At 56.4% G+C, this 19,403-nt stretch overlaps 4 protein-coding genes and 1 long non-coding RNA gene across 7 annotated transcripts in view; 3 read left to right on the forward strand and 2 right to left on the reverse strand.

Annotated features, from left to right (window-relative positions):
* The window catches only part of FDXACB1 (ferredoxin-fold anticodon binding domain containing 1), a 3,500-nt gene extending 2,833 nt beyond the window's left edge, over positions 1 to 667 (reverse strand). For both annotated transcript variants that reach the window (XM_048328685.1, XM_048328684.1), the window contains exon 1: positions 394 to 667. In XM_048328685.1, coding sequence (XP_048184642.1) covers positions 394 to 652 — 259 coding nt within the window. In that variant the 5' untranslated portion in view covers positions 653 to 667. The remainder of the gene's footprint in view (positions 1 to 393) is intronic.
* Positions 1 to 3,585, forward strand: part of LOC125338231 — an 8,500-nt gene extending 4,915 nt beyond the window's left edge. Inside the window, exons 1-3 of one of the 2 annotated variants that reach the window (XR_007208231.1) lie at positions 767 to 1,028; positions 1,918 to 2,110; positions 2,356 to 3,585. This is a non-coding gene — a long non-coding RNA (uncharacterized LOC125338231). Of the gene's footprint in view, positions 1 to 766; positions 1,029 to 1,917; positions 2,111 to 2,355 lie in introns of those variants that run through there. The other variant, XR_007208230.1, reaches the window with a different exon arrangement.
* CRYAB (crystallin alpha B) lies at positions 3,580 to 6,235 on the reverse strand. Its single transcript, XM_048328687.1, has 3 exons — positions 5,889 to 6,235; positions 4,897 to 5,019; positions 3,580 to 3,920 (listed from the first exon to the last, which is right to left on the reverse strand). The coding sequence occupies exons 1-3, from the start codon at positions 6,084 to 6,086 to the stop codon at positions 3,717 to 3,719; spliced, it is 525 nt and encodes a 174-aa protein (XP_048184644.1). The 5' UTR covers positions 6,087 to 6,235; the 3' UTR covers positions 3,580 to 3,716.
* Positions 6,236 to 7,916: 1,681 nt separating this feature from the next.
* HSPB2 (heat shock protein family B (small) member 2) lies at positions 7,917 to 9,877 on the forward strand. The gene is made up of 2 exons (XM_048328803.1): positions 7,917 to 8,105; positions 8,971 to 9,877. The coding sequence occupies exons 1-2, from the start codon at positions 8,012 to 8,014 to the stop codon at positions 9,420 to 9,422; spliced, it is 546 nt and encodes a 181-aa protein (XP_048184760.1). The 5' UTR covers positions 7,917 to 8,011; the 3' UTR covers positions 9,423 to 9,877.
* A 3,267-nt stretch (positions 9,878 to 13,144) lies between these two features.
* Positions 13,145 to 19,162, forward strand: C25H11orf52 (chromosome 25 C11orf52 homolog). Its single transcript, XM_048328652.1, has 4 exons — positions 13,145 to 13,454; positions 16,295 to 16,335; positions 16,926 to 16,972; positions 17,261 to 19,162. Exons 1-4 carry the CDS (start codon positions 13,423 to 13,425, stop codon positions 17,495 to 17,497), a joined length of 357 nt encoding a protein of 118 aa, XP_048184609.1. The 5' UTR covers positions 13,145 to 13,422; the 3' UTR covers positions 17,498 to 19,162.
* The last annotated feature ends 241 nt before the right edge of the window (positions 19,163 to 19,403 follow it).

Below are 19,403 nucleotides of genomic sequence, written 5' to 3' on the forward strand. Positions count from 1 at the left end.
AAAGAAAGGTGGGGATGCGAGTCCTCCAGGGCATTTTTAAGTAGGTGAGGGCTGCCTCGAGCACTGGGAACACCAGGAAGCCCTGCGGCGTTCCCTTTGCCCTTTGCCCTCCTTCAAGGCAGCAGAAACCCCTGAAGACAGTTGAAAACAGTCCTTTCAGTACTATTTCCGTACTATTTCATCCCGATCACATTTTGAGGTATTTCCTTTAGCCAGCTGGGCCATTCCAGTCCCTCCCTGGAGTGACGGGGGGCTCCCAAGGCACACGGCAGCGGGGACCCGCGGGGCAAAGATGCCACTCTGGGTGCCAGGAGGGTGCCAGCGAATGGCTCAGCAGCAGCCCCCGCTCCAAGCCCACGCCCAGCCCGTCCCCGGCTGTCCCCGCAATCGCACCGCTGTCCCGCAGCCGGCGGATGCTCCGCGCCGCTCCGCCGCGCCCGGCCGCCTCCTCCTCGCTCTCGTAGCAAGTGGCCACGACGTGCGTGCCCCGAGCCCCGCACAGGGCCGCGGCGAAGGAGAAGTTGCCCTCTCCGAGCAGCAGGACGCGGCGGAGCGGCGGCCCCATGGCCGCGGCTCGCAGCCCCCGGCGCTCGCTCATGACGTGCGGCGCGGTCAGTGGCCACTGCTGGTGGCGTCGGGCCCCCGCGGGCATCCCCGGGGGCTCCTCGGCAGCCGGGCGGTGGCGGTGTCCCGGAGAAGGAGGAGCTGCGGCATCCCCGGGAGTGGGAGCGGTTCGGGAGCTCTGCCGGCCGGCGTGCGGCAGGAAATGGGTGTTGCGGGAGGAAAACAAGAAGGGGGAAAAAAAAAAAAAAAAAAAAAAAAAAAAAAAGCAGTTGTTAAAAAGCTGAGGGATCGTACGATCGCAGAATCGCGGAATGGTTTGGGTTAGAAGGGACCTTAAAGGTCATCTCCTTGTGCAGGGACACCTTTCACTACCGCAGGTTGCTCCAAGCCCCATCTTCAAACACTTCCAGCCACTTCGCAGCTTCTCTGGGCAGCCTGTGCCTGAGCCTCACCGCCCTCACAGGGTAAAGTTTCCTATTAATATCCAATCTAACCCTGCTCTCTGTCAGTTTTGAGCCATTCCCCCTTGGCCTGTCACCCAGGCCTTTGTAAATAGTCCCTCTCCATCTTTCCTGGGGGCTCCCATCAGGTACTGCAAGGCCACAATTAGTTCACCCTGAAATCTTCCCTTTTCCCAGCAATCCCAATTCTCTCAGCCTTTCCTCATAGCAGAGGAGTTCCAGCCCTATAATCAACTTGGTGGCGTCCTCTGAACTCATCTTCACCTGTACCTGCCTCTACCTGTACCTGCAATTCTTTCACTCTGACAATATTTGTGCAGCTTTAATTCCCAAAGGGGAGAAGGGGAGGCAGACAGAAAGAGAAGAAAAGGAGAAGAGAAGCAGTGGAAAGGTGCTGGAAGCATAATTTGGTGTCAGATAATTGCAGGCATAATCAAGGTGTAATAAGAAGGTCCCTAATTCCTCAACAGGGTGCTACAAGGTAAATTAATTATCCTGCCTCACATATGTGTATGATGCCTTTGAGAAGGAAGGGAATTATGGTCTGTGATATACACAACAGCCAGCTTTGGGTGTCACCTGCTCTATTTGTGTGCCCACAGCTGCCCCACAGGGCAGGGACAGTGTGTCAGGACAGAGTTGCACACGGATGATGACAGAGGAAGGTTTGCAATGGGCAAAGCTGAGCTCCAACACGGACCCAGCACACAGTTTGTGAGCTCTGGGCCAGGCACTGGGTCCCTGTGGCCTTGGGTGAATCATTTTGTCTATTTTAAAGGGTGGGGGAGTGGCCTGGAGAAAATAATTACCACACAACCTTCCCATTCCAATCATTAAAAAAAACCCTCCAAACTCATACTCAGCCATGCTAAATGTGAGTTTTCCTTTCCAGCACACTCACTGCTTGGAAACAACCTGCTGCAGATTACAGGGGGACATCAGACAGTGAATTTTAACGTGTGTGGAACTGGGACAATCTGTTGGATGTGAGGAGCTTCTCGGTGATGTTTGTGCCTGGAGATGAGAGAGGTGTTTTCTGTCATTCTCTCCGTGCTGGGCTGTGCTCCTGTGCCACCCCAGAACAGGTATTTCAGGTCACTCAGGGAGTGGTTTTGTATTTCAAGTATTCTTGTCTGGCTGACCTCATCCAGTTTATCCCCAGAGAGCTTTCACTCAAAATGCCCATTTCTTGCTGCTGATTTGAGCCTGACAAGACCCCTGGGCTGTAGAAAAGATTTCCCTGAGCTGCACTTTCAGGATAAATTCTTACTATTTTTCCTTTCAATGTTGATTCTTTCGGGATTTGAACAAAAACCTCATTGATTTCCAGGCCACCACCCTGAGCTGGAACGTCCTTTGAGCAGCCCAGCTGCTCAGTCCTGCTGCACTCCAGGCCTCCAAGTGCAGAAGGAACAAGAGGGATGCAGGAAAAGCAACAGAAACCCTCAGGAACCAGTGGTGCAGGGATTTCCTTCCAGCACCAAGACCTGTCACACATGAAAGCCGTGTGGAAAATGTTCTTCCTGCTTTTTAATCTGTAACCTCTGTGTGTGTCTGGGGTTTGTTCTGGTGTGCAGAGGTGGCTGTGCCTGGCCAGACAAGCCCAATTAACACCTCAGCTAATTAGAGAGCTAATTAGAACCAGCTAATAGGAAACACCAGACCTTGGAAGTGAGGGGGGATTTGGGGTATTTGACAGTGACCCCACATCACAGAGTGCTCATTTTATTTTTCTCACCTACAGCCACAGAAGAAGGATTTCCTCTGCTCACCTGAGGTGTACTGTGATCCCTGCTAACAGAACTTTTGTCTTAGCAGGGATAAGGAACATAGAAAATAGGTCAGCTCATGACTGAGTCTGGTGATCTGTGTGACAGATCTGTGGCATTCTGTCCTTTTTGAAGATGAATTTTTGAAACTCAGTTCCAGTAATCCAGACTTCCCTTTCTACCCCTTTGAAGAGAGGTGCTAAGCAGATGAAGATGCCCGAAAAGGACTTTAGTAGTGGTTTGTATCACTCAGCAATGCTGGCATAAATCAGATTGCTGCTACAGACATCAGATGCTGCTCACTGTTTGAAGGGCACTAACACCAGAGTTTCAAAGGGATGTGATTTGCATCATCAGGGCAAGATGTTTTCCTTCTCTTGGGGTAGACCTGTGTTTACTGCAGCCCTGCAGTTTTCACCTGCAGCTGCTCTGAACTGGCTGCAGCCCCTGGATGTTTCTCCATCACATGAATCATTCTAGAGATTTAAGATACAGTTGTATTCCAGCCAGCTGTTATCAAATACCCACACTTCAAATGGGTTTCAATTGTCATGGAGCTGTTTTACCAGTTTAATCTCCACAGGAGAAACTTTCCTGTTGCTTGTGAAACACCCTGAAATCCTCTGGCAGCGTTGAAGTGAGAGAGAACACAGCGTGTGATGTGCAACGTGCTGCTGAACACCCAGATAAGCTGTCCTGGACACACCTGCCACCCAAGAATGATGTTCCCCTGCACCTTTTATCCACCTTTCTCAACCCCAAACCCCAAACAAATCAATCCAAACTGCTTATCCATGGTTTATTCGTTAGTAAACTTACTCAGCATAAATAATACGAGCAGCCATTCAGTACAGCTGGCATCTGATGGAGGAAAGAGCTCTGGAATGGCTCCCCAGGGCGGTTTAGGGCAGCAGAGCAGCCCCTACTTCCTCTGGGCGCCGGCGATGGCCGGTTTGTCCTCGCGGGTGATGGGGATGGTGCGCTCGGGGACGTCGCTCTGTTTGCGGGGAGCGCTCACGGTCAGCACCCCGTCCAGGGAGAGCGATGATGTGATGGTCAGCGGGTCCACGTCGTCTGGGATCCGGTATTTCCTGTTGAACTCCCTGGCGATGAAGCCGTGCTCGTCCTGCAGAAAGGAGAGGAGAAGCGGCTTCTAATTAGAAATATTTGCCCGGTTCCGCCTTAACCATGGGGCTTTTGCTTAAAGGCTGCTAAAGGGGAGTTGGTGCTCTCAAAGGAAAGCTTTCAAGGGAGTTAAAAGGGTTCTGTGATGAGCTGCCCTCTTTAAAGAGCCACAGTGAGACACGGCCTGGGCTGCTGGTGCCTGCAGGTCCACACAGGGGATTTACAGGAGGAGGCTTTGTGTCACCCTTGTGCCGGCATTCCCGAGGTGCCATTCCCAATCACACCTGCCCTGGAGACCCTCAGTGCTTGATCTCAGTGCTCGATTATGTTCTTGGCCAAAAAGAGTTCCAGAAGCTACACCAGGATTACAGGCTCCCACCAGCGACGGGGAGCGCTGGGTTTCCTGACTGACACATCTGTGCTCCTGGGAGCGCCTGGGAATGGCAGTTCCAGGGACACAGCTACTTTGGGGACAGGGGATGGGGACTGGAAATGCTGTTACATCCAGCTCTGGGCATGGCTTTGCATTTCTGCCTGCCCAGTGTCCACACAGGTCTCCAGAGCCAGCAAGGAGAGGGATGGATGACAGCAGAACACAACTTTTAAAGGATTAGAAACTGATAGCTGGGCCTAGGAAAGGTTACACACAGGGCAATGCACTGATTCATTATGTGGCTTAAGTATTACAGTTCATTTTTAGCTCATTGGACGCCTCCCTGCATTCCTGGCCCCTTCCCAGAGAGAAAGGAAGCCCAAAAATGCCCATTTCACAGATGATTTTCCAGTTCAGCTCACAGTTCATGCAACATCAGCAATAAACCTCCACCCTCTTGCTGCCCTGTCTGGGATCAGCTGAGGGTGGGTTGCACAGAGCATCTTGATAAAAAAAAATTACACATATTTGAGATGAGCACAGGATTGTTTTACAGTCACCAGAGGTGAGGGAGTTCCCAGTGACAAAGTTAAAGCAGAGGTACCTGGCGCTCCTCGTGCTTCCCGTGGATCTCGATCATGTCCCCGAGCACCTTCACCTTCAGCTCCTCAGGGGAGAAATGCTTCACATCCAGGTTCACATAAAATTTGTCCTTATCCAGTCGCATCTGCAAAAACCAGGAGGTGACTTCAGAAAAGAGCAGGTGAGGGTTAAAAAGGAATGCAGCAGGTCAAGACTCGAGCTGGTCTCTACACACACACTGACCTTTATTTTGGGATCTGACCTGAGTGCCTCTGTCCCTTGCTGGCCTTGCATTAATGCCCATCAAGGACCTAAGATTCTCAACCTGAATTAGTTAAAACTGACTCTTTATTTAAAACTGACTCTTTATTGTGGCTGCTTCACTGGGCAGCCAGACCCAGGTCACTAAATCAAGGAGAACATTATGCAAGGATAAAAAAATAATACTTCCACTCCTTCTGCTTGCAATAGCTCCACAGGCTCCTTGTAAATAAGACAGTTGACTTGCAGGACAGGCAGGAGCAAGGAGGCGCCTGCTCCATGATCCTCTTGGTCCTGGATCTTATTAAAATGCTGTTTTTCGGGGCAGTGATTGTTTAAAATAGGCCCCTTTTCCCTCAGCAGCCGTGGGCTCCTGCACTGCCTGACATGAGGATCCCACGGCCCCTGTGCTCTTCACTTCTCAGGTGGGAGTGGGATTGAACGTTTGGCACAGCAGACTGGGAAATGAGGGAAATGAGATAAATTAGGGAAATGAGGGAAATTAATCTTCCTCCTTTCCTCTGGCAGCTCCCAGGGTCACCTGCATGCACCCTGAACTCAGTTTGCCTCTGTTCCCAGCACTATGGCAAGACTTGCTCCATCCCAAACAATGCAGAGGCACAAACACAGCACCCTTTTCCCCAGCCTTTTTCCTAAATAACCACCTACCAGCATCTTCCAAGCTCTCAGCTCTCCTGGGCCTCCAGAGCCACCAGGCTGTGCCCCCAGCAGTCACAAAGAAGCAAAGATTACCTCGGAGAGTCCTGTCTCTAGCCAACTGGGCATCCGAAGGATGGAGGATCTCATCAGGAAGGGGCTGAAGCTGGGGGAAACAGGGAGCAGCTCTGACTCCGGCAGGTGCTCCCCGAAAATCTGGTCAAAGATACGACTCGGTGCCAACCAAGAGAAGAAGGGCCTGCGGATCAGGGGGTTGTGGATGGTGATATCCATTGGAGAGCGCTGGAGGAGCCTGGCAAACAACTGTGCTGCAGTGCCGTGCCGGGAGCGGGGACAGCTTTATACCCGTGCAGCTGGCCTGGCCTTCCACCCCCCCGAGGCCTCTTGAACAGTGGTGTCAGGGATTTTATTGTCCCACTCCTGGGCTGGGCCCTTCGGCGGTGCCCAGTAGCTGTCTGAGGGATTTGAGCGCGCTGCTGAGGAGGAGGGGGCAGGGGAGAGGAAGAAAAGGAACCCAATGGGGCAGCAAGAAGCCGGAGTGCCCAGGCGCCCGCCCCGCTGCCCACGTGCTGTTTATCCGCACAGGCCGGGAGGGCTTGGCGGATGTTCCCAGCTGCTCTGGATGCCAGCAGGATCAATGCAGCTCCTGTCTTTGGCTCAGGGGACCAGGACAAGGGGCCGTTGTTCCCAGCACCGAGACCTCGGCTCCCGCATCGCCCACCGGGGCTGTGCCTCTCCCGGCAGCACAGGGAGCCCAGAGGCAGGGGCAGGGAAGGTGCCAGGAGGGCTTTGCTGGGATGCCCCTGGCACTGCAGCTCTGGAGCCCAGCGAGTCCTGCTGCCCTCATGGTGTGTGTAAATAGAGCATGGATTTCTCCACCAACACTCCTCATCTTTTGCCCACTGCAGAACCCATTTTTCTGGAGAGAAGACCCCCACGCTGTGACTCCAGAGAGAACCTGGGCATGCTCACGGCCTCCACAGAGCAGAGCACCTCTGTCTGCCTCTGCCCCTGCACTAACCTGCCTTCCTGCAGCTCTTCTCCTAATAATTCACACATTTATTTTAATTCCTGCCTCGCCCATGAACCCAAATCACAGGAATGGACTCAGCCTAGCAACTGTTGAAGGGCAAGAGCTTCTCTGCCTGTGAGAGCTCGCAAGTTAAACACAGTTTCTGGCTCAGAGGCACTGCCAGCTCTGCCAGCCCTTTGCAAAAGGCTCTGAGCCTCTTCCTCTTGGCTTGCCTGGAAGAATAGGGAGCAGGATTTGCTCTGTGCAGCAGCCCAGACCATAAATACCCTCTCCAAGTCCCCATTACATCAACAGCACTGCACCTGCTCCCTCGCACTGCTGGGCTCAAGGAAAGCTCTGGTTTCAGGGCATGCAGAGCTCAGCTGGGCACTCCTCCCCTGCTGCAGCACCAGCAGCCCACCAGCCCTGCTCAGTAAAACTGGATTTAGGCCACATTCAGAGCCTGGGCTAACTGGTGATGTCTGGCAGCAACATTTCTCCGTGACACTGTGCCAAAGCCCTGGCCAAGGGCAGAGCCTGGGCAGCCAGCACGGCTCAGGATGGGGAGGTGACAGCAGTGGGATCTGGGTCCTGTCTAACTCCCTGCAGCCCTTCACCACTCAAAGCAACAAAAGACTTGAGCTCAGTTTTTTGGGAAAATCAGGCTCCTCACGTAGGGAACAGGAGGGGCTTGAGCCCCAAGCTCATGGTGGGAATTACATGACCTGAACATCACCAGCCACCCACGGGGGCTTAGGGCCACCAATACCAGTGTCAGGGGCTCCCTGAGCCTGCTACCATGAGCCTCTCGCTGGCCCTTGCTTTGGAGCAGCAGAGCCTGGGGCCTGTCCTGCCTCCCTCAGCTCCCAAGTCCCGGCTGTGCTCGGCTGCCCAAGCACTTCCTGCAGCCCCTGCTCCAGAAGGGACCCTCAGAGGCTGGGGGGATGTGCAGGGTGTCCCCGAGGTGTCCCTGGGCGCAGGCAGAGCCTGCCCTCCCTGCTGGAATGCAGCGAGAAGCTTCCCTGGCTGCCCTGGCCCGGCACCCTGGGGCCTGTGCGGGGCTATTTTGGTCCATCTTTATTATCACACACTCCTCCCTTTGGAATTCACCCAGCTGAAGCCTCGCAGCCTGCAGCCTTCAGTCCGAGAGGCAGCGAGGGCTGGGAGGAAGGTGCCCGTCCCTGCCATGGCCACCCGCACCGTGCCCCACGCCTACCCCATGAGCTGCGAGTACGAGTTCGCCAACCCCAGCAAGATCTACGACCAGAACTTTGGGGAAGGTAAGGAAGGAGCTGGGATCCCCCCCTGCCCTGCACCTTTCTCCCCTCTGCTGCAGGAGGGCTGGTGGAGTTCCCTCTGGGGAGCTCGAGCTCCAGAGCAGGTAGCTGGGGCCGAGGAATTTTGAGTGGAGGAACACAGATCAAATCAGGGGGAAAAGCCAGGGAATATCCAGGGTCTGTCTCTTCATGTCCACTTCTCCATCCATGCCCACTGCTGCCCATCCCGTCCCTCCCTCGTGCCACCCATGCTCTGGCATTCATGCACATGCTGTGAAAACATGGAGCAAAAAACGCTCAGGGGAGGGGGGGGGGGAAGCTTTTCCAGCCGGGGGGGATGTGGAGAAAAGCTGAGCTGGGGCGTTCAGCACAAAGCTGGGCAGTGGCTGGCGGAGGGGAAGGAATGTGGGCAGCAGCAGAACCATTCAGCACCAGCACAACAGCGTGAAAAGGCAAAAAGCTCCAAGGAAAGCCCCCTGGACAATGGCACACAAAAGGCCTTTAGTTCCTCAGGGCGGTTTCTTCACCATCAGCAATTTCCATGCCCATCCCTGCTGCGGGCTCTGCGCTGCACAGCTCCCAGCACACCCAGCAGGCCCTCCCTGTGCACCCAACATGTGAAGCTGGATGCCAGCCCTGGGCTTGCTGGCAGCCCTGGGCAGCCTGGTGGCAGGCAGTGGCTGGCAGGGATGCGGATCTGGGTGTGTTTTAGGGGCACAAAGGTGGGAACTGCAGCAGACTCCACCCCTGGTGTGGTGATGTGGCAAAGCCAAGGTGTTTTCCAGGTCCCAAACTCCTCCTGTCACCCTCCCCTGTCTGCTGCTCCAACCCCATTCCCTGGAAACTCCTCACTGAGTCTCCTTTCCAGGTGTGTCCCCATCCGAGATTTTAGCCCCTGCCCTGTACCACGGCTACTACATCCGGCCCCGGATCAACAAGCAGCTGGAGAGGGGCACCTCGGAGATCTGCCTGAACGAGCACAAGTTCCAGGTGTTCCTGGACGTCTGCCAGTTCCTGCCCGACGAGCTCAGCGTCCGCACCGTGGACAACCTGCTGGAGGTGGTGGGGCAGCACCCGCAGAAGGCTGACCGCCACGGCTTCATCTCCAGGGAGTTCACCAGGACCTACATCCTGCCCCTGGACGTGGACCCCTTGCTGGTGAGGGCCACCTTGTCCCACGACGGCATCCTGAGCATTGTGGCTCCCCGGACAGGCAAGGAGCTGAAGGCCAGAGTCAACGAGGTGAAGATAACCCAGCAGGAGCAGCCAGTGGGGGAAGAACAACAGTCTGAGGAAGGAAAAGAGAAGGAAAAATCCTAAAGGCCCCAGATGTGGGAAGGTGGGGGGGACAGGGATGGGGAATCCGCAATGCCAGACCCCTACTTCTCACCATCAGTGTTTAGCAGGGCCCTGAGGCAGCCACACTTGTGCTTCTCAAGGCTGATGGCTGGAAAAAAAAAGGACTTGGAACTGGAAAGAAGAGTGGGACTGAAGTGTGAGTGTGAGTGACTGCAATGCAAATTTTCTCCTGGGTTGGGTCACCATGCAGGGCGTTCTGCTCTCACCCCAGGGTCACTCCTACCCCAGAATGTGAGGCTGTGTCTCAGAGGACTGTGCTCTAGCCCAGAAGGGCACTGGGGAGAGGGAAAAGGGGATCCCAGTGCCTGGTTTCTGAGCTGGTGGCTGAGTTGCGTGGCGGTGGAAGGTGGGTGTTGGTCTGTAAAAGTGCCTGCAGCAATCAGGAGGAGAGAGGAATAAATCTGCCTCTGCTCTTCTCTTGTTTGCCTTGGATTTGTGTTGCTCCTGTGCAGCAGGAAGGAAGGACAGTGCCCAGCTGGGAGTCCACGCTGAGCTCATCTGTGGCACCAGTGGGGTCATGGAGGGACTGTGGCCACCTCTGTGCCCCACCCCCCAGCCCAGCTGCTGTTTTTAGGGAGCCCACAGGCAAGTGGCCTCAAGGACAAAAAAGGGGTGGAGTGACGAGCCCTTGGAGGGTCCCTGAGCATCTCCAGACCTGCAGCTGGAATGAGCCCAAATAAATGAGTGCCAAGCCACAGCCTGTACCTGCTCAGCCCTTCAGTTACAGGACATCCCACACACACAGATCTTTGTGAGGGGACTGAACCCCAAAATACTGAGGGGAAAGGCTCTGCTCAGACTCCAATTGCCTTGCTGGTGCCCCAGCCCTCTCTGTGAAGTCAGGGAGGGGCTGAATTTGGCCCCTTTTGCAGACACTGTGATGCTACGTGAGCAATGTCCCCGTGGTCTCATGATGGGGACAGGGATCGTGTGTGCTGCCGGCACCGGCAGCTGCTGCCCCGATGGCCCCAGGGCTCAGCAGGTGACAGTTGCCACCCTTGTGTCACCAGGGCCAAGCCAGGCACACAAAATGCTGTGTCAGAGGCTAAATTTGGGGGTGTTTGGTGTGCAGCTCTCCCACAGAGGGGAGAGGCTGTTCCAAAATCCTCAGGGATGTGACTTCCCCCTCTCCTGTGGCTCTGCCTCCACCCCACTCTGCCTCCAGGAACACCTGGGGCCAGGAATGCCCCGCGCAGGAGCCTGTCCAGCACATCCCTTTGGGATCTGGAACACGGATATGAGGCTGGGTTTTGTCCCCTGCCAGGCAAAGTGGGATCCAGACCAGAGCACAGCACTGCCCAGCTATTTCCAGCTATTTTCTGCTTCCCAGGGCGCTGCCTGCACTGAGGATCAGTCAGATGAGGAGCAGCCCTGCCTGCCAGGCTCAGGAGGCGGACGGAGGGTGGCTGAGCCTCTCCATCCCAGTGCAGAGCAGGTACCCTCAGAGTCTGAACTCCTGCCCTGACTCCTGCGGTAGAACCAGGTTTAACTGTCAAAATAAAAATCAGCTTTATAACAGGCGCTCTCTAAGTCATTAATAACAATTCCAGACATAATTCTGGGCCAGCGACTTTCAGTCACCTGCATCCCGTTCACCCAACACCTGCCCAGACCCCAGATCTCAGGAGGCTTGGGTTCCTGAGCCCTGTGGTGAGGGCAGAGCCCCGTGGCTGTGTGTGGGCTCAGGCACAGCCATCATTTCCTCAGTCCCCCCTCATAAAAGGCTTCCTCAGGCTCACTCACACTTCGTGGCAGCAGCTGTAAAAGGCTTCTCTTTGTCCCTGCTCCGGCAAGAAACGCTGATGGTCCCCTTGCTCCCTGCAGGTTCCCTGTGATTGGGATAAACTCCTTCTCTAGGTTGGGGATGGGGGATGGCAACACGTGAGCCTGGAGCTGGGCAAGGAGAGCACACACACGGCACACATGGCACGGGCTGGGACATCAGATGCCATCTGTCCCCGCTCAGCAGCTCGCTGAAGCACTGGGGGCTGCAAACAGCACATGGCCAGGGCTGGGGCTGCACTGAGAGAGGATTCTGAGACAAAAGGAGTGCCCAAAACAGTTCAGAGCTCTCTCTCTCTCTTCTTAATTTTTGGTGGCAGCTCGGTGTGTGTCTGTGCCACACCTGTCCCGGTGCCTGAGGGACCTTGACACTCTTGCCACAGAGATGCCCAGCATCAGCAGTGACTGCACAATTCTGTGCCCTCCCCAGCTCTCCCTGGCCCTGTTTTTGCTCTCCCCTGAGCTCATTCTCCCCTGCTGGGCACTGGTGCTGTGCCGGTGTCACAGCTCTGTCGGCTGGCAGTGCCCGGGGGCGGGCAGGGCTGTCCCTCTGCTGTCCCCGCTGCTGTCCCCGCAGCCTGGCAGGCTGTGCAGGGCAGGATCGCCGGGAGCCGTGCCTGCTCTCATCCCGCAGACACAGCCTGGGGAGGGAATGCGGAGTGGCAGCCAAGCGCTCCCCGGCCCTGCCAATGTTTTTGATGCTTTTCTGTTTCTCTGGTGGAGCTCGAAGCAGCAGCTCCAGTATTTGTGAAAGAGGCTGATGGGAACAGGCTCTCAGCCTTTTCTTTTTTCTCCTTCCCCACAAAGCAACAAAGCCCAAGTTATCCCAGAAATCAAAACAGGCACTGGTTCGTTAAAACAACAGCGTCTGTGGCAAGCCCAGAGACACAGTCTGCAGCTTCCCAAGCAGGGACGGGCTCCTGGGAACACCTGGGCTTTGCAGGACCCTGAGGACATGGGACCAGCACTGAATCCCAGCTGCCTGCGTAAACCTAATCCTAAATTCTGTGCCGCTTCTCCAGCCCCAAGCTGAGGGGCAGTGTCAGAGCAAGGCTCAGGCTCTGCAGGTCACGGTGCAGCCCACCCAGGAGTCAGCTGTGACCCTTCCAAAGCAGAATCCTTCTCCCCCTGCCACTCCTGGACAGATCCAAGCTTTGCTCTGCCCTTGGGCAGGTGATAAATGGTGCTGTGAACCTGGCTGAGAGCTTGGGCACACCTGGAGTGGGGGACCAGGGCCAGCTCCTGTCACAGAAAGGTGAATTAAAACTCACCCCCTTGTGAGGACACCCCTCGAGGGGTCAGACCTGCACAGATCTGGGGCTGACTGCCAAGGCAACGCCGTGGGGCAGAGTTTCTGCTCAAGAATGACATTAAAATGATACCTTTCAGGAGTATCTGTTCTCTTAGACCTGCCTGGGATTAGGCCCCAGGAATTACCTAATCATTAGCTCCAGGGCTCTGGTCATTCAGTCTGAAGGGCTCTCACCAGGGGCAGAGAGGTGAAATGCACGTCCCTGTTCCTGTCTGACCGCTGAGGCTGAGCCTGAGAGCTGTCCTGCAGCTCCTTAAGGATGTGAGGGCCCTCCTGCGACCCTGCCACTCTCAAAGGCACAGAACTGAACACTTTTATCCAGGTAGCTTTAAAAAAGTGGATTTCCACTGTCCCTGAGGGTGTGGGGCAGCAGCAGCAGCAGCAGAGCTGAGCTGAGAGGAGAGCTCCAAGAAATCCGCTCATTCCCAGGTGATGCCACACGTGCCACACGTTTTCCTGGCACCCCGCTCGAGGTGCGAGGATGGGCGGCAGGGACAGCGCTGCGAGCTCCCACCCTGGGGGCTCTCCCCTCGCTTCAAGTCCCTCCTCCGTCCCGTTTTGCATCACCGCTGGCACCAGCGGGACGGCGCCGGGGGGACAGAGGGACAGCGGGGGGACGGCCGCTGTTTCGAGTGACAAAACAGAGTTTTAGCCGCGGGGTGACGCCCGGGGGCACGGCGGGACCTTGGCCTGTCCCCCCCGGAGCAGGAGGCGCGGCGGCCCCGGGACATCCCCGGTAGATGGCACACGGGGCCAGCGCAGAAACCCGACACTGCCTGACACTCCCTTGGAGCAGCCGAGCAGGAACCAGGAAATACAAGCTCTGCCTGCCCAGAAAACGCTCCGGCTCCATGGGGGAAGGAGGACATGGGCAACCTGTGCAGCTGCGGCCGCCCGTGGTGAGTTGGGCGGGTGCGGGACAGCGGGGGCCGGGCGCGGCTCTCGGGAGGAATTTGGAAGCTTTGCCCTTGTGCCGGCTCTGCCGGGGCTCCGGCGGCTGCCAGCCCTGCAGGAGGGAGCGGTGAGCGCGGCGCAGGGCCGTGCAGGTGACCGGGACAGGACAGGAGCGGCACAAGGGGGGTTTTTTGTCACATCTCAGCCCAGACGGGAGTGGCAGCTTGGGGTCCTGCGGCCACCCAGCAGCTGGGAAGGATCTGGAGAAAATCCCTGTCCTCATGCCGGTGCTCCCCGGCCAGGTAGACACCAGAAGGTGTCCCTTTGAGGGGTCCCTGGGGCAGGGCTGGGGTTCAGCCACCCCATCCTGCCCTCAGCCGTTCCAGCCCCTCTCCCTGCCTGCGTCTGTCTGGGATTTATTTATGCCCGGGAAGCCCTGGCCACGTTGTTGAGATGCTGTAGCTCTTTCTCCCTGGGAAGGAGGGTGACGCTTTAATCCCTCCTGGCTCCTGCTGGGCCCTGGACCTCCTGCTCGCAGAGAAAGGGCATCGCTCGGTGCCAAGTGGGAATATTTTCAGCTCTGGGCGTGCTGCGAGGGGAAGAGCCATGAATATCAGATGAAGCTCCGAGGACGTTCTCTCTCAGTCGCTGTGTTTGTTGAAAGTATGAGAAATTTATCCAGGACTTTGAATAATTCCAAGAGGCACAGCATCACCTAGTGGAGGAAGGCTCAGGAGTTGAGGACACCGAGGTTCTTCCAAGCCCTGAGCCCTGAGGAGTTTGGGATTTAGGAATAGGAGTTGAAGGTGGAAAGCTGGTTGCCCACCAAAACTCCCATTTTTTATTTCCTCTACCCTGTGGCAGGGGGTAAATGAGGCACCCAGGGCATCAGCAGGCAAGGGACACCGTCTGAGCTCTTTAAAGAAGAGCTGTCACAGCAAATTTATTCCCAGAGGGAAGTTATTGATGAAGGAATTGTGCCCTCGGGTCTGGGCGCCTCTGCCCTGTGCATGGCAGGCCCCAGGCTCTCACCATTAAAGTGGCACCAAAATGTGCACAGGCAGGGAAAGCTGCCCCAATCCAGGCCCCAGGATTGTGTGGGGCAGGAATCAGGATGGCCTTGGCACAGGGAGAGGGAAGGCAGCAGTGCAGGAGCAGGGCCATGGGTGCTGCCATGGAGAGTTCTGTCAGGCTGGGAGTTACAACACGTGGCACCCGCTTTGGAGAGGAGGGGAGAGGTTTCCCTGCTCCCATTTCCGTGCCACACGTGTCCCCATTCCTGGGGAGATGCCTGGCTGTGATTATCCTGCAGACCGGAATAGCTGCAGCCCACACACTGCCTGCAGTGTTCCCTGCACAAAGGGAGGCAGCCGGGGAGCAGCCTGGAATGCCAGCCCAGCTGCCTGGCTGCCAGCACGGAGGGGAGAGACCCTGCTGGTTCTGCCCCAAAAGGTGCTGGTTTGGTGAAATCCTCCACGTCTGAGTGCTGGGTGGAAGGGAAGTGCTCTGGTACACAAGGCTTGGTGAGGAGGAGACGCTGCAGCCAGGGGAGGAGGAGGCTGGGAGAGCCAAGGGAGAGCCCCACAAAGACAGAGTGGGGCTGCTGTGAATTAAACCCTGAATTCCTGGGGAGAACCCCCAGATTTTGCCTGTGAAGGGCAGGAGGTGCCCCTGTGGCAGCGCTGGAGCTGTGGCCACCCTGCCTTGCCCCAAGCTGCCCAGGCCTGGTTAATCATTATTGGCCATTCCGGAGCTCTCTGCCAGCGTTCATGGGGATTTTTGTTTTCCCATTGGAGTGCCAGGGCATTGCTGCACACCCTGTGCTGTCCCCTGCCCGCTGGAGCTGCCTGGGAGAGCTGGCACGGGCACAGCCCTGCCTGGGGCACTGCTCTGTCCCCGGCTGTGGCAGGGCTGGCTGGCAAAGGCACACCCTGCGGGACACACAGCATTCCCTGGAGCCCAAATGGGGAGCCTGGAGCCCCGACCAAAGCACTGCCTGCCCACTTTCAGCTGCTGAGCAGAGACACAGCCCCCTGGGAGCCTCTCAGCTGCACCCTCTCGTCCGTGTCTGTGCAGGAGGGGCCACACAAGGGCTGGCACCTGCTGCCTGACCCCCTGAGCGTGACATTTCCTTTGTGCATCTGTCCCAGAATGGGACACAGCTCCTCCCTGCCAGTGCCAGCCTGCAGGAGCTCAGCTCCAAGCTCTGTTGTTACAGCTGGGATGCATTTGGCTCCTGTCCTCTCTTGGCACAGCTCTGTGCTTGGCCTGGCGCTCTCTGGTCGCACAGGTACAGCTGAGATGAGGGTTTGGCTTGGCTCATAGTGAGGGCAAAGCTTGTTTGGTTTGGTTCTGTTCTAAGTGGAAAAGTGAGAACAGGAAAACTGTCTGAAACCTTCAGTCAGACAGACAGCTGCTCCCTGGGCAAGGGGGCCGAAGCACAGGCAGTGGGAATGGCAAAGCAGCTGACCCCAAAAGAAGGGGTTTGTGCCAGCTGGGACCGTTCCCTGCACCCTGCACCTCAGACCTGAGCTGTGGAAATGGAGCTGCAAAGCTCCAGTGAGAGGTGTTCTCATCCCTTGGGATGCTTCTGGGACGGGAGGGCAGGCAGGGAGAGCTGGGGTGGCTGTGGGGTGTGGTGGGTGTGTCACAGGAGGAGGAAACACATCCCCACACGTTCCCTTTGGACGTTTGCCCTGCAGGAGTCCCTCGGGCTCTGGTGTGCCTCTTTGCTGAGCCTCTCCTGGGCCTGTCTCATTCCGTGGTACCCAGGTGTGGTTTGGGTTGGAGTTTTGGGGGAACAGAGATGGGAATTGTCAGGGCTGATGTGTCTCTCTGATTTCAGGAAGTGTCCTTCGCCTTTCAAAAGGAAGAAAGAAAAGCAAGGTAAGGATCTGTGAGAGTGCTTTGGAGGTGGAGTGACAGAGTCCCTGGGTGGGTGACATCAGTGCCTCTGGAGGGGATCCTTGAGGCTGAGGGGTATTTAAAACAACAAAGTCCTACCTCAAACACACCCAGGTGCTCTCCAGCGGAGCAGGAGCTGCATCCAACTGTAGGAGCTGCAAACATCAGTCTGACAATGCTCCCAGAATAAAGTCATTCCTTGAACTGTGTCCTGTGGCCTTTGGACCACGCTGAGCAAAACATGTTTGCCAGGCAGCAGAGGAAATAACAAAGTTAAAACTGGATCTGACTCCTCCGAGGGCCTGACAAGAAGCTCTCTGTGCTGTCTCTGTGGGTTCTGCCAAGAACTCTGCGGTCCACAGCATGCTGGCATCCTGGGAAACCTTATTTTTCCCAAAGAAACAAGCCCAGGCTTTCTTCTTGGAGGCATCAGGGCAGCATTAGGGCTGAGGGAGTCAGATGAGCTGGAAATCTGATTTGTGCCCAGTGGGGAGAGCCCATGGGCCAACTGCTGCATCCCAAGGTGGAGCAATGAACTGTTGGAAGCCGATCTCCTGGTGTTTCTTTTGCAGGAGCTAATGTGAGGCATGAGACTCAACAGCAGCAGCCTGGCAGGAAGGTAAACAACTTTCCAGAGGGGTTTTTCCTACGTGTGTGTTGAGAAGACAGAGCTGCCCTAAGCTAGGTGGGCTGGGAGGACACGGGGCAGGATTCAGAGCCAGGAATCCTCTCCTCCTGTGTAGCCTCTAAAGTGGGCACAGTGTCCGTGGCTTTTTCCACATTTTTTTGCCTCCTGAAGTGCAGTGGGAGAGGCCTGAAGTGTCAGAGGGGGTTGGTGCTGGGGGCAGCGTGGGGTCTGACAGAGCAGCCCAGGGAGCTGAGTTCCCAGAGCTTTCTCCCCACAAAGGTCCCCACGTATGAAGATGTCCCAGATGTCCCCGTCTACGCCATGGTGAGCAAGCCCAAGGGGGTGCAGCAGGATGACAGCATCCACTACGCCGACATCCAGGTGTTCTCCAAGGTGCGGGAGCGCTCCGCGGCCGAGGTGAAGAACCTGCAGCTGCAGAACGCCACGGAATACGCCACCCTCAACTTCCCCAGGGCCAGGCTGAAGTACGACGGCAAAAATGGGACCTTGGTGTAAAGGACTCGATGGGCTCCTCCTCCTCCTTCAGCAGGAAAAGGAGTTCACAGCTGTAGATCCAAGAAAACCTCATGGACGCGCCTGAGAGTTGCGAGAGGCTGTGTCTCCCACCACAGCCACTCTCACTGAGGAGTTTCCCATCTGATCCTGCTGGCAAAAAAACACCTCCTCCCCTCGGGAGAGCTGCCCCTGGAGCTGGCAGCCCAGCTCCTGCCTGCACTGCGAGGTGGCAGAGCTGCTGCTGGGCTGGCGAAGGCTCAGGGCTGCAGGGAGAAAAGCCCCTGCTGTGGCACGGCTCCAGCCGAGTGCCGGGTTTGGGAACGTGGCACATGGAATCCAGGACTCAAGGGAGGTTTTGGCACGGGGTTTCGTGTCAGTGTTCAAGTTCTGAGGGTGCAGAGTGACGTGTGGGCGGTGCTGTGAGGAGGGGAGACCTTTAGCAGGATGTGCTGCGCTGTCTCCTTCCAACAGCTGCCCCTGCAGGTGCAGCCAGGCCCTGTATGCATCCCCTTGCCCCAAATCAGTGTTCTGCAGCCGTGCACAGCACCTGGCAGCCAGAAATGAAGAATTATGAGGCGGACAGAACAATTCCTGTCACTGATGGGCTGTTCAGAGGTGCATCCTCACCCCTCCATGCAAACAAGTGAGGAGCAAGCTCCTGGCTCTGACTGGAGTTGAAACAAGGGAAAATTGGCAATTCAGCTGCAAATCACTGCTTATGTTTAGGGCAGTTCTCATCTGTCTGCATGCCTGGGATACTGGGAATGAATCCTGGGCAGCTTTGGACAGGACTTTGGACTTTGCCTCCACTTCTTGCTCATTTTGTGCTGTCAGTCCTGGTTACAAACCCCAGTGACACAGAGCACGCACCATGTGGGGTTACCAGATCCACACAGAGCACACACCACAGGAGTTATCAGAGCCACACAGAGCACACACCACGGGAGTTATCAGATCCACACACCACATGGGGTTATCAGATCCGCCTCTGAGAACCTGTTTCTGGATTTCAGATAGTGTCAATAATTCAGTGTAGCAATGGTCCAAATGGCTCCTGTCACTGGGCAGCGCTGGCAGGGGACCAGGGCTCCCCAAGCACCATCTTCAGGCACTAAACCAAGGCCTGGCACATTCTGTTCCTCTGTCAGAGCAGATTGTGGGGCAGCCCCGGTTATTGGCAGCGTTTAGAAATGGTTCCTTTTATAAACACAGAGAACCTTGCACGTTATAACTCAGGGGGATGTGAAAAGCACGAAGGAGTTCCTGCTCGTGGGGAAAAACAAAACTGCTCTGGGCTGTGTTTGCCACGGTGGAAGTGTTTGAGGACCAATCTTCCAGTTTTTCTATGTGTTTTAATGAGTGCCCCAGCCCCTGGAATGGTTTTTATTTCCCATTCCCTGAGGAGCTCCGGCTGCCACATCACCCACGGCGCTGCTCCTGGAAGCGCAGCTCATCCTAGAGCCAACTCCGTGCTCCCATTCCGGTGGTTTTTGCCTGTTTTCCAGGCTTTCCATGGGGAATTGTGGAAGCCATGTGTTCTGCAAGAGGGATTTTCCTAAGGACTCGGTTTTGCACTGAATATTAAAATCTCCTGTGCTCCCCGCGGTTGTCACGTGTGCCAAACGAGCGTTTCTGTATCATTAAAGATGCAATATTTAGTTTTAAGTGATAAGTCCGCACTTCGGGCGAGGCTTTGCGGGGCTGGGGGGACACACAGGGTCCCGCTCCCGGGGCGGCGATGCGGGGCTGGGCAAAGGCTTCCCCAGGCTGGCTCCGATCCCCATCCCGATCCCGATCCCGATCCCGATCCCGGGGAGGAGCCAGCGCTGTCCCGCCCCATCCCGCCCCCGTTCCCGTGGCAACCGGAGACGCGCAGCGGGAGCAGGTAGGGCCGGGGGTGCGGGTC

This window comes from Corvus hawaiiensis, chromosome 25 (genome assembly GCF_020740725.1).
Source record: "Corvus hawaiiensis isolate bCorHaw1 chromosome 25, bCorHaw1.pri.cur, whole genome shotgun sequence".
Lineage (NCBI taxonomy): Eukaryota > Metazoa > Chordata > Aves > Passeriformes > Corvidae > Corvus > Corvus hawaiiensis.